This window comes from Hylobates moloch, unplaced genomic scaffold, assembly GCF_009828535.3.
Source record: "Hylobates moloch isolate HMO894 unplaced genomic scaffold, HMol_V3 SCAFFOLD_12, whole genome shotgun sequence".
NCBI lineage: Eukaryota > Metazoa > Chordata > Mammalia > Primates > Hylobatidae > Hylobates > Hylobates moloch.
This window is the reverse complement of record NW_026652287.1, coordinates 36,853,352-36,866,948: the sequence shown is the minus strand read 5'-3', so window position 1 is coordinate 36,866,948 and position 13,597 is coordinate 36,853,352. Positions and strand designations below refer to the sequence as shown.

The window sequence follows — 13,597 nt, the reverse complement described above, 5'->3', positions numbered from 1 at the left end:
AGTGAGTGAATGAATGAACTCGCTGAGATGGGCGAGATCAGCGCCATTTCCCAAATGAGCAACGTGGGCTCCAGGTGGGTGCCCACAGGCCCAGAACTGCCAGCCCGGAAGGCTTGGCACAAGCCCGTGGGCTTGGCACTGACCCCCTGGACTCTGCCCCTAGCTGAGCACCAGACGCCAGGACGTGCCCATCACTGCTCCTCCCCGCCCTCAGAGCAGGGTGGCTCCCTCCGGCCTCTCCCCGCTGTTGGAGGCGTGGGTAGCAGCTGGGAGAACCGGCTGGGTGCTGCCCCTCCCCTTGGGCCGGGCACGGAGTAGGCACCTGGCGGGCTCCCCAGGTGGCAGACGCTGTCGCTGCGCACACCTGGCCTCTGTGCCGCCTGCTCCCTGCTCGTCCTCCCCTCCCCACCCTCGCCCACCTGCCATGGACGGGCCCGCCGAGCCCCAGATCCCAGGCTTGTGGGACACCTATGAAGATGACATCTCGGAAATCAGGTGAGGCCCAGACCTGGGCAGGAGCCAGGAGATCCCAGGGAGGAGGTGGCTGTTTGGGGGAGCCGGGGGCTGTGGAAATGGTGGCCTGCAGCCTCCCGCAGCCGCAGGCCTGGCCCAGACTTAGCTGGAGGGGCTGGGCTGGGCTGGGGCATCCAGTGTGGTGTATAGGTCCCTCCTGAGAAGGGAGTGAGGACCCGACAGTGCTGAGTCACCAGCGGGGAAGCCTGGGGTGTCCCTTTCCCTCTCCGGGCCTCAGTTTTTCTGTCTGTCAAAGGGGCCCACAAGCCCTGTGTCTCCCTGATAGAGGAGTGGAAGAGAGCGGGCAGCTTGGTGCATAGTAGTTGCTCAGGAAACACAATGGCCTGTAGTACCCAGGACACCACATGCAAGCCCTGAAATAACGGGGGTGCTTGGGGGTCAAATGGGAGAGACTGGGATGCTGCTGAGACCCAGAGGGAGAAGCTGTGTTCTAGGGGGCTTGGGGTGGAGAGGGCGGGCTCTGGACTCTTCAGGTCTCCTAAGAGTGGTTAGGGCAGAGCACTGCCCACCTCCATGAGCTCAGCGTGACTCCCTGTTCCTGGGGATGAGTCAGACACTTTGACAGTACCTGCTTTCCAGATGGGGAAACTGAGGCTGGGAGGGAACGCGACATGACTGCAATTATGCAGCTAGAAGCAAATCTGAACCCGGTCTGTCTCACCCCAGAGCCTGTGGTTTCTCCTGCCCCTCACAGCCTTGGTGATGTCTCCTTTACACCCCTCCCCGTGGCTCCATTTTTTAGGTGAGCGTGCAGAGGCCCAGAGAGGGCAGGCAACCTGCCCCAGATCACACAGCAAACTGCTGAGACAATCTCCAAACCCTCTCATCTTGCACTCTTGCCAAGTGAGACCTTCCTGGCAGCCTGGGCCCCTCTAGCCACTGTAGGCTGTGAGGAGGGGGACAACCAGGACCTGTTCTCAGCCCAGTTGCCTCATTCCTTTCTTATTTTATTTTATTTTTTTTGAAATGGAGTTTCGCTCTTGTTGCCCAGGCTGGAGTGCAATGGCACAATATCAGCTCACTGCAGCCTCCGCCTCCCGGGTTCAAGTGATTCTCCAGCCTCAGCTTCCCAAGTAACTGGGATTACAGGAGCCCGCCACCATGCCTGGCTAATTTTATTTTTGTATTTTTAGTAGAGAAAGGGTTTTGACATGTTGGCCAGGCTGTTCTTGAACTCTTTGCCTCAGGTGATCCATCTGCCTCGGCCTCCCAAAGTGCTGGGATTACAGGCATGGGCCACCACACCTGGTCACTTCATTTCATTCCACTGTTTCAGGCCCTCCCCTGCCCTCCCTCAGCCAGAAGCTGGGGCATGAAGAGGCCTTCCTGGGTGCCTGGAACTCCAGAGACAGGAGCAGTTCAATCCTGATTGCTGTGTGACCTAGACAAGCTTCTAGTGTCTCTGGGCCTCCTGGGCTGAGTGCGGTGACCAGGCTGGCCCAGTTCTGCTTGAGGGAGGCCCCAGCATTCTCTACTCAACATTGTCTAATCCAGGCCTTCTGAGTTCTGCAATTCTTCCCTCTGGAGATAAACAGATAAGCCAGCTCGCCTCCAGGGTTCCCGCCTCTGGGAAGGCCTCACCCCCACCCCATCCAGGCACCTGAGAGCCTTTTTAATCTCTGCTATGGCCCCCGCCAGCTGGTCATAAAACGCCCTGAGTGACCTCGCTAAGTGGGTGACCTTGGTTCAGTCATTGACTCTCTGCGAAGCTCGGTTTTGTCATCGGAGCGGGGGAGAATAGCCCTCCACTGCAAGACTCCTCCAGCCCTGAATGGCTGCAGCGCCCTGGGGGTGCCCTTAGGACCTCAAACTTCCAGGCACTTCTGGAATCCCCTAGGCCTGGGAGCGTGCCTCTCCCCAGCGAGCCTGCTGGAGCATCCCCCTGGGGCCCGCTTCCTTCTGGATGTCCCCCTCCCAGGCCCCCTCAGATACGCCACATACCCCCCCAAAATTCGCACCTCCTCCTGGGTTGCCCATCTCAGGGATGCCCCCTCCCCATCACTGGCTCAGATCCACAGGGCTTCTCCTGGCCCCGACTTCCCCCTCTGCTCGCCCCCAGCCTGTCAGTCCCCAACCCCCACCCCTGTCCCCTGACTCTCTGCCCTGGTTCTTCCTCTTGGTTGCCCCAGCCCCAGCTCAGGCCTCCGCATCTCCCCCGAACCCCACCACTCCAGCCTTGGCTGTCCCAGGCTGCTCCTCCCCTCCTCCCAGCCATCCAGTGAATTCCTCAGCGCCCAGCCCTCACCCACTCCACCCCCCAGCCTCCTCACCTGCATTCCAGCTACTCTACTACTTTTTTTTTTTTTTTTGAGACTGAATCTGGCACTGTCACCCAGGCTGTCATCCAGTGCAGTGGAACGATCTCGGCTCACTGCAACCTCCACCTCCTAGGTTCAGGCGTATTACCTCATCTAATCCTCACAGCCATCTGAGATGAACCCACTTTGACTACTGTCATCCTGTGTCAGAGATGAGGCCCAGAGAGGTTGAGTGACTTGCCTAGGGTCACACAGCTACCAAGCAGGGCACAGCCAGGATTTGAACCAGGGAAGCCTGACTGTTATCACGCCCTGGACAGGGAATTTAGGGATGATGAGCAAGGCCAGGAAGGAGCAAGATCCAGGAGGGAGACTCAGCCCAGATGGGAGGCGAAGCGGGCGCTCTGAGGTTCTAGCCTCCCGAGTAGCTGGGATGACAGGCGCATGCCACTGCGCCCAGTTAATATTATTATTGTTATTGTTTTGAGACGGAGTCTCGCTCTGTCGCCCCGGCTGGAGTGCAGTGGCGCAATCTCTGCTCACTGCAACCTCGGCCTCCCAGGTTCAAGCGATTCTCCTGCCTCAGCCTCCCAAGTAGCTGGGATTACAGGCACCCACCGCCATGCCTGGCTAAGTTTTATATTTTTAGTTGAGACAGGGTTTCACCATGTTGGCCAGGCTGGTCTCGAACTCCTGACCTCAGGCGATCCACCCGCCTTGGTCTCCCAAAGTGCAGGGATTACAGGCGTGAGCCATCGCGCCCGGCCTATCTACTCTATTACTTTGAATTCCCTGGCCACGCTTGTTCCCTGCCACAGTGCCTTTGCTTATCCGGCTCCTTCCATAGGGATCCTAGAGACATCTTTTCTCTCTCTCTCTCTCTCTCTCTCTTTCTTTCTTTTGAGACAGAGCCTCGTTCTGTGGCTCACACTGGAGTGCAGTGGCACAATCTCGGCTCACTGCAATCTCTGCCTCCTGGGTTCAAACGATTCTCTTGCCTCAGCCTCCAGAGTAGCTGGGATTACAGGCATGCGCCACCACACCCAGCTAATTTTTGTATTTTTTTTTTTTTTTGGAGATGGAGTCTTGCTCTGTCACCCAGGCTGGAGTGCAGTGATGCAAACTTGGCTCGTTGCAACCTCCGCCTCCCAGGTTCAAGCGATTCTTCTGCCTCAGCCTCCTGAGTAGCTGGGATTACAGGCACACTCTACCATGCCCGGCTAATTTTTTGTATTTTAGTAGAAACGGGGTTTCACCATGTTGGCCAGGCTGGTCTCGAACTCCTGACCTCAGGTGATCTGCCCGCCCCGGCCTCCCAAAGTGCTGGGATTACAGGTGTGAGCCACCGCGCCCAGCCTAATTTTTGTATCTTTAGTAGAGAAAGGTTTCACCACTTTCGGGCCTTTGCATGCACCAGCGCAGTGTCCTTTGCCTGGGCTGACCTCTGCCGTCTCTCCTTCCTTTGCCAAACTTCTCAGGCGTTAAGATTCAACACAGGCAATTTAGGATTTTTGGCCAGGGGAATGAGAGAATGCAGGCCGACACCCACCCCAGGTCCCAGGTCCCTGATCACGCAGGTCTAGCTTCAAATCTGCCCCCTGGCACCAAAATATTGGCCTGTTCGTGGATAGGAAATGAATGTAGGAAATTTGTGAAAAGAATGTCAAGAAGGAATGAATGAATGGAGGTTCCATGAAGCAACCTCTGAGCCGGAGCTTCCAGGTTGAGTCAGGGTTAGCAGACGGGGAGGAGGGGCAGGGAGTGCTGGGAAAGGGAATGGTTGGGGCACAGGGACAGAGGTGGCTTCAGGAGAGTAAGGGGCAGCTGAGTCAGAAGAGGGCCAGCTGCAGTGGAAACTCCCTGTGGTGGGCCATCCTGCAGCAGACCTGAGTGGCTCTCAAATGGTTCGTTCTTTAAGCACCCCCAGGGAGAGAAACTATTGTTTTCAGAATACACGCATTGTGATTAAAAAAAAAAAAGTTGCCAGCTCAGTGGCTCACACCTGTAATCCCAGCACTTTGGGAGGCCGAGGCACGTGGATCACTTGAGGTCAGGAGTTCGAGACCAGCCTGGCCAACATGGTGATACCCCATCTCTACTAAAAATAAAAAAATTAGCCAGAATCGTGCCACATGCCTGTAATCCCAGCTACTCAGGAGGTTGAGGCAGGAGAATCGCTTGAACCCAGGAGGCAGAGGTTGCAGTGACCTGAGATCCTGCCACTGCACTCCAGCCTGGGCAACAGAGCAAGACTCTGTCTCAAAAAAAAAAAAAAAAGTTGTCCTAGGCCTGGCATGGTGGCTCCCGTCCATTCCAGTACTTTGGGAGGCCAAAGCAGGAGTATCATTTGAGGCCAGGAGTTCAATACCAGACTGGACAACACAGCGAGTCCCCGTCTCTAAAAAAATAAAATAAAAACCAAACAAGGAATTGACCAGAATTTAATTCAGGATAGCAGCTCCAGGGACGGGTAGATGCCACAGGGAGGGGCCCAGGGATATCAGCAAGATGCATCACTCAGAATGTTCTAGTTTATGGGGTTTGTTATGAATTATGCTTTAGAAATTTAATATGTGAGATCGGGCTCTGTGGCTCATGCCTGTAATCCCAGCACTTTGGGAGGCTGAAGTGGGCGGATCACTTCATGTCAAAAGTTCAAGACCAGCCAGGCCAACATGGTGAAACCCCGTCTCTACTAAAAATACAAAAATTTGCCAAGCGTGGTGGCACCTGCTTGTAGTCCCAGCTACTCGAGAGGCTGAGGCAGGAGAGTTGCTTGAATCCAGGAGGCGGAGGTTGCAGTGAGCTGAGATCGCATACTGCACCAGCTTGGGTGACAAGATTGAAACTCCATCTCAAAAAAAAAAAAAAAAGAAATTTAATATGTGTTCCATGTGGTCTTGTATGTAAAAAGGACTAAAAAGGATAATAAGGGCTAAATTAAAATCGTAAGAGGCCGGGCGCGGTGGCTCACGCCTGTAGTCCCAGAACTTTGGGAGGCTGAGGTGGGCGGATCACCTGAGGTCGACAGTTCGAGACCAGGCTGACCAACATGGAGAAACCCCGTCTCTACTAAAAATAGAAAAAAATCAGCCGGGCATGGTGGTGAATGCCTGTAATCCCAGCTACTCGGGAGGTTGAGGCAGGAGAATCGCTTGAACCCAGGAGGCGGAGGTTCCGGTGAGTCGAGATCGTGCCATTACACTCCAGCCTGGGCAACAAGAGTGAAACTCTGTCTCAAAAAATAATTAAAATTAAAAAAAAAAAAAATCATAAGAGGAAAACATTTGGCACAGGCGGTAGGCAGGATGGGCTGCTGACCCAGTAGGCTGACAAGCCCAGGATGTTATAATCCCTGTAACATCCTTGAAGTTGTTCTCAACCTGTTGAGTGCCGTCTGTATTACCTCATCTAATCCTTACAGCCGTCTGAGATTAACCCACTTTAACACTATCATCCCCTGTAAGAGGTGAGGCCCAGAGAGGTTGAGTGACTTGCCCAGGGTCACATAGCTGCCAAGCAGGGCGTAGCCAGGATTTGAACCAGGGAAGCCTGACTGTATCACGCCCTGGATGGGGAACTTGGGGATGAGCAAGACCCGGAAGGAGCGAGATCCAGGAGGGAGACTCAGCCCAGACAGGAGGCGTAGCGGGCGCTCTGCGGTTCCAGGCGTTTCCTTGCATTCCCTGCGTGCTGGGCTACAGAGAGTGTCAAGGCCAGAGAAGCCACGCCGGCCTTTGGACCTGGGGCCCCTCGGGCAGCCAAGAGAGCTGCGATGGCCGCTCCTCCCCTCGCTCTGATCTTGGGAGTCCCTGGCGCCGGCACCTTCTGATCTCTGCCTCTCATTGGCGGGGAGGGCGAGGAGGGGCCACCTCTGGTTTTACAACCCGGCCCCGCCTTCCTTAGGGAGGGCTGAGCCACGTGAATGATCTTATGGCCAAAGCCCTGCCAGTCATGAGGCTGCTTTTTCTTTTTTCTTTTCTTTACTTTTCTTTTTTTTTTTTTTTTGAGACAGAGTTTCACTCTGGTTGCCCAGGCTGGAGTGCGATGGCGCTATCTCAGCTGACTGCAACCGCCTGGGTTCAAGCGATTCTCCTCCCTCAGCCTCCTGAGTAGCTGGGACTACAGGTGTGCACCACCATGCCTGGCTAAATTTTTGTATTTTTAGTAGAGATGGGGTTTCACCATATAGGTCAGGCTGGTCTCGAACTGCTGACCTCGGGTGATCCACCCACCTCGTCCTCCCGAAGTGCTGGGATTACAAGTGTGAGCCACCGCGCCTGGCCTGAAGCTGCTTTTTCTGAGACAGGGGCTGATCAAGAGGTTTCAAACAATTAAGAAATAATAAGGCATTGCCTCTCTGCTGGGTGAGATTTGGGCAGGCAGACTAGGGAGAGGGGCTTCGGGGCCAGCACTAGCGGATGCCGAGACTTGGGGAGAAGTGGAAAAAGATGCTCACGGTTCCCTCCTTCTTCCCCCAGCCCCTGACGAGGGATTCAGCCTTGTGGAGTGAGGGACAGGATGTGTTTTCCTTTCCACTCGTTCTTTGGGGTGGGGGGAGGCAGTTGTGCCTGGTGGGCCTACATACGGACTGGCAGAGGAAAGGCTGAGAAGTGGTGACTTTAAGAGTTCAGGACCCGTTTGGTTTTGTTTTTTGTTTTGTTTTGTTTTGGAGACAGAGTCTTGCTCTGTCGCCCAGGCTGGAGAGCAGTGGCGTGATTTTAGCTCACAGCAACCTCCGCCTCCTGGGTTCAAGCGATTCTCCTGCCTCAGCTTCCCAAGTAGCTGGGATTACAGGCATGTGCCACCATGCCCAGCTAATTTTTGTATTTTTGATGAAGACAGGGTTTCGCCATGCTGGCCAGCTGAGTTCAGGACTCATTTGGAAAGAACTGAGCAGCCCAGTTTGCCACCCAGAGGGTCTGGAGGAGGAACTGTGGGACCCAGTGGGTCGCCCATGACATGGAATAAATGCCAGGCTGAGAAGGGAGACCCTCGCCTTGCCCGGAGGCTTGGAGTGGAGGCCCTAAGAGAGGTGTGGCCGGCTACTTACACGGGGACTAGAGCCCCAAGGATCTGGGAAAGTGGGGACTCTGACACCGCAGGCAAGAATGTCTTCAGGGGCCAGGTGCCACAGCTCACGCCTGTAATCCCAGCACTTTGGGAGGCCGAGGCAGGAAGATTGCTTGAGGCCAGGAGTTCAAGACCAGCCTGGGCAACATAGCAAGCCCTCATCTCTCTTTAAAAAAAAAAAAAGTTAAAAAAGAAAAGAAGAATGCCCATAGGAAGGCAGTCCTGGGTTCGAATGCCGCCCCTGTGGCTCAGGAGCTGGGACCCTCCTGGTAGACAGGACTGCCCTCAGGGTTGAGTGTCTGTGAAATGGGCAATGACCGGGGAACAGCCTGACCCGGGCTCGTGGCTGACTCTTTCTCCTTTCTCTCTTTCCTCCTTCCCCAGTTCCTGAGACCGCTGCTGAACCAGAAACTCGAATGCTAGGAAGGGAGGGGATGGGTGAGGAATGCTAATAATGACGAGCTTCCTGAGCATCTGCCCTGAGCCAGGCCCTGTGCTGAAGGCCTTGTGGGGATGAGCTCATTGAGTCTTCACAACAGCCCTGTGTGGTCCCAGTGTTACGATGCCCATTTTACAGATGGGAAAACTGAGGCCTCACTCATAACCCTCATGCCAGAGAAAGGAATCCAACAGGGGCTTGGAACTGCAGTCAGAGGCTGCCCCTCAGTGGCCATTTCTTCTCTGGGGGACTTGTCACCCCCTGTGGTTTCCATGACTCTGGCCACCCTCCAAAGATATAACTGTGAGCCCATAGGAAAACATTTTCTCGTAGCCACATTTTAAAAAAAAAAACAAAAGAAACAAGTGAAATTAATTTTAATCACATATCTAATCTATCTGAAATACCATTTCCACATATAGTCAACTTCAAAAATTGTCAATGAGGCTGGGAGTGGCGGCTCATGCCTATAATCCCAGCACTTTGGGAAGCCGAGACGGGTGGATCCCTTGAGGTCAGGAGTTCGAGACCAGCCTGGCCAACATGGTGAAACCCCATCTCTAGTAAAAATACAGAAATTAGGTCAGCCATGGTGGCTCACATCTGTAATCCCAGCACTTTGGGTGGCTGAGGTGGGCCTATGATTTGAACCCGGGAGGCAGAGGTTGCAGTGAGCTGAGATCCCGCCATTGCACTCCGGCCTGGGCAACAAGAGCAAAACTCCGTCTCAAAAATAAAAAAAATAAAAATTAGCCAGGTGTGGTGGTGGGCGCCTGTAATCCCAGCTACTCGGGAGGCTGAGGCAGGAGGATTGTTTGAACCCAGGAGGCGGAGGTTGCTGTGGGGCTGAGATCACACCACTGCACTCCAGCCTGGGAGACAGAGCAAGACCTTGTCTCAAAAAAATTAATTCGGGCCCAGTGCGGTGGCTCACGCCTGTAATCCCAGCATTTTGGGAGGCTGAGACAGGCGGATCACCTGAGGTTGGGAGTTCCAGACCAGCCTGACCAACATGGAGAAACCCCGTCCTACTAAAAATAGAAAAGTAGCCAGTCGTGGTGGCACATGCCTGTAATCCCAGCTACTTTGGGAGGCTGAGGCGGGAGGCTGAGGCAGGAGACTCGCTTGAACCCAGGAGATAGAAATTGCAGTGAGCCTGGATCGTGCCATTGTACTCCAGCGTGGGCAGCAAGAGCAAAACACCGTCTCAAAATAAATAAATAAATAGATAAAATAAATTAATTAAGATAAATAAAGAATAAAGGTATGCTGGAAGAGAGAGAGAGAGGAGGTGTTTGAGAGAAAGGAGGAGAGAAAAAAGTGAAGAGCCCCAGGCGAAAGGCGTCTCACAGGATGTGGTTCCGTGGTGTGGTGGAGCATGCGACATTCAGGGAACAAGCCAAACTAGACAGTGAGAACGGAACAACACTGGCAGCCCAGCTACAGTGGAACTCGGACGGGCAGGGCCTGCAGTGAGACTGTCAGGCTTCAAGGGACAGAGCCAGGGAACTCGAACCTAAGGTGTGTTCCCCATCAGGCAGATGTGGGTGAGATGCTCTACATCCCAGAGCCCCACTCTCCTCTTCTCGAAATTGGGCCTTGGCTGGGTGCAGTGGCTCATGCCGGTAATCACAGCACTTTGGGAGGCTGAGGCAGGCGGATCACCTGAGGTCGGGAATTCAAGACCAGCCTGGTTAACATGGCGAAACCCCATGTCTACTAAAAACACAAAAATTAGCCGGGCTCAGTGCTCACGCCTGTAATCCCAGAACTTTGGGAGGCCAAGGCAGGAGGATCACTTGAGGTCAGGAGTTTGAGATCAGCCTGACCAACATTGGTGAAACCCTGCCTCTACTAAAAATACAAAAATTAGGTCAGGCGCGGTGGCTCATGCCTGTAATCCCAACACTTTGGGAGGCTGAGGCGGGCGGATCACCTGAGGTTAGGAGTTCAAGACCAGCCTGGCTAACATGGTGAAACCCTGTTTCTACTAAAAATACAAAAAATTAGCCAGGCGTGGTGGCATGCACCTGTAATCTCAGCTACTCGGGTGGCTGAGGCAGGAGAATCACTTGAACCCGGGAGGCAGAGGTTGCAGTGAGCTGAGATGGCACCATTGCACTCCAGCCTGGGCAACAAGAGCGAAACTCTGTCTCAAAAAAAAAAAAAAAAAAATTAACAAAGCGTGGTGGTGCACACCTGTAATCCCAGCTACTGGGGAGGCTGAGGCAGGAGAATTGCCTGAACTCTGGGAGGTAGAGGTTGCAGTGAGCCGAGATCACACCATTGCACTGCAGCCTGGGTGAAGGAGTGAGACTCTGTCTCAAAATAAATACATAAATAGAAATAAAAAATCATATGAATGTTTATATTGATTTTTATTATTATTTTATTATTTATAGATCACAGTTTTACTTGTTTTGAGGATATATACGATATTTATATAGACTTTATTTATTTATTTATTTATTTATTTATTGAGACAGAGTCTCACGTCCTCACCCAGTCCAGAGTGCAGTGGCGTGATCTCAGCTCATTGTATCCTCTGCCTCCCAGGTTCAAATAATTCTCTTGCCTCAGCCTCCCAGGTAGCCGGGATTACAGGCATGTACCACCATACCCAGCTAATTTTTGTATTTTTAGTAGAGATGGGGTTTCACCATGTTGGTCAGGCTTGTCTTGAACTCCCAACCTCAAGTGATCCACCTGCCTCGGCCTCCCAAAGTGCTGGGATTACAGGTGTGAGCCACCATGACCAGCCAATATTTATATAGACTTAAAGTGTGCAGGAATTGGCAAGAAAAAAAAAAAAGTTAAGGGGGAACTTTCCCTATCAGATCTTTTTTAAAAAATATAAAATTTTATTAAAATAGATTTTTTGTGGAGACAGGGTCTCGCTAGTTTGCCCAGCCTGATTTTGAACTCCCAGGCTCAAGCCATTCTCCCACCTTGGCTTCCCAAAGTGCTAGGATTACAGGGGCCTAAGCCACCGCACCCAGCCTCCTATCGGATCTTAAAACCTACTTTACAGCTACTACAATGCAAATCATATGATATCCATTCTGTGACCTAGCAATTCTGTTCCTAGTTATTTGCCCAAGAGAAATGAGAACGCTGGTTCCCACAAAGGCAGGAACAACTGTGGCAGCTTTGGGAGTAATAGCCTGACCTGGAAACCGCCCAGGTGTCCATTAACAGAGGACTGGATCAACACATTGTGATTTATTTATGCAGTGGAATTCTACTCAGCCGCAAACGGGAACAAGCTCTAATGTACACACAGACACGGAAAATGTCAGAAACATTATGCTAGGCAAAAACAACCAAAACACCAAAGAACCTCTTCTATAACGTGACAGTTCCAGAACATGCAAGACGGGGCTGACGCAATCTGTACGGTGGGAGATGTGGAGGGGTGGCCTTTGGGGACAGGGCAGAGACTGATTGAGACAAGATGCAGGCCAGGGCGCGGGCGCCGTGGCTCACGTTTGTAATCCCAGCACTTTGGGAGGCCGAGGTGGGTGGATCACTTGAGGCCAGGAGTTCAAGACCAGCCTGAACAACATGGCGAAACCGCATCTCTACTAAAAATACAAAAATTAGCTGGGCGTGTTGGCACATGCCTGTAATCCCAGCTACTCAGGAGGCTGAGGCAGGAGAATCGTTTGAACATGGGAGGTAAGGTTGCAGTGAGCCAAGTTGATGCCATTGAACCCCAGCCTGGGCAACAGAGACTTCCTCTCAAAAAAAAAAAGAAGAAGAAGAAGAAGAAGACTGGGCCAAGGTGGGTTGATCACGAAGTCAGGAGATCAAGACCATCCTGGCCAACATGGTGAAACCCCATCTCTACTAAAATACACACAAAAAATGAGCCAGGCGTGGTGGCGGGTGCCTGAAGTCCCAGCTACTTGGGAGGCTGAGGCAGGGGAATCGCTTGAACCCAGGAGGTGGAGGTTGCAGTGAGCTGAGATAGCGCCACTGCACTCCAGCCTGGCGACAGAGCAAGACTCTTCTCAAAAAATAAAAATAAAAAAATAGGTTGGGTGCAGTGGCTCACGCCTGTAACCCCAGCATTTTGGGAGGCCGAGGCGGGCGGATCACGAGGTCTGGAGATCAAGACCATCCTGGCTAACACGGTGAAACCCCGTCTCTACTAAAAATACAAAAAATTAGCCGGGTGTGGTGGCACGCACCTGTAGTCCCAGCTACTTGGGAGGCTGAGGAAGAATTGCTTGAACCCAGGAGGCAAGGTTGCAGTGAACCGAGATCACACCACTGTACTCCAGCCTGGGGGACAGAGCAAGACTCCGTCTCAAAAATAAATAAATAAATAAGAGACCAGATGCAAGGAAAGTGTCTGGGAGCTGGACCTCTTCTATAACGTGACAGTTCCAGAACATGCAAGACGGGGTTGGATAGCACAGGGTATGTGTGTGTCAAAATTCACTAGCGATGTGTGCCTTTCCTCAAAAGGAAAATAATTTATTCTTTATTTTTTATCTTTTTAGAGACAGAGTCTGGTTGGGCGCGGTGGCTCACGCCTGTAACCCCAGCAATTTGGGAGGCCAAGGTGGGCAGGACACCCGAGGTCAGGAGTTCGAGACCAGCCTGGCCAACATGGTGAAACCCCGTCTCTACTAAAAATACAAAAATTAGCTGGGCATGGTGGCCATGCCTGTAGTCCCAGCTACTTGGGAGGCTGAGGCAGGAGAATCCCTTGAACCCGGGAGGTGAAGGTTGCGGTGAGCTGAGATCATGCCATTGCACTCCAGCCTAGGCGACAAGAGCGAAACTCCGTCTAAAAAAAAAAAAACACACACATACAAAAATTAGCCAGATGTGGTGGTAGGCACCTGTAATCCCAGCTACTTGGGAGACTGAGGCAGGAGAGTCACTTGAACCCGGGAGGTGGAGGTTGCAGTGAGCCAAGGTGGCACTGCTGCACCCCAGCCTAGGCAACAGAGTGAGACTCCGTCTCAAAAGGTGCAGTGGCACCATCATAGATCACCGCAGTTTAGAACTCCTAGGCTCAAGCAATCCTCCCACCTCAGCCTCCCAAAGTGCTGCAATTACAGATGTGAGCCACTGTGCCCAGATTACTTTTTTACATAACTAAGATACGACTTTCTATCTGGCTCCACCCTTGCTTTTCCGTTCTTTGTAATATCTCAGACATCTTGCCAAATAAATGCCACCTCCTCCTCCCAACCTGTTATTATGAAGTTTTTCAAAACTTACAAAAACATGGCAGGGCGCGGTGGTTCACGCCTGTAATCCCAGCACTTTGGGAGGC

The 13,597-nt window shown here is 52.6% G+C and overlaps 1 protein-coding gene across 1 annotated transcript in view; it reads left to right on the top strand.

Annotated features, from left to right (window-relative positions):
- The first annotated feature begins 424 nt into the window (after positions 1-424).
- The window catches only part of SULT2B1 (sulfotransferase family 2B member 1), a 48,469-nt gene continuing 35,296 nt past the window's right edge, over positions 425-13,597 (top strand). The window contains exon 1 of the mRNA XM_032169271.2: positions 425-495. Coding sequence (XP_032025162.1) covers positions 425-495 — 71 coding nt within the window. The remainder of the gene's footprint in view (positions 496-13,597) is intronic.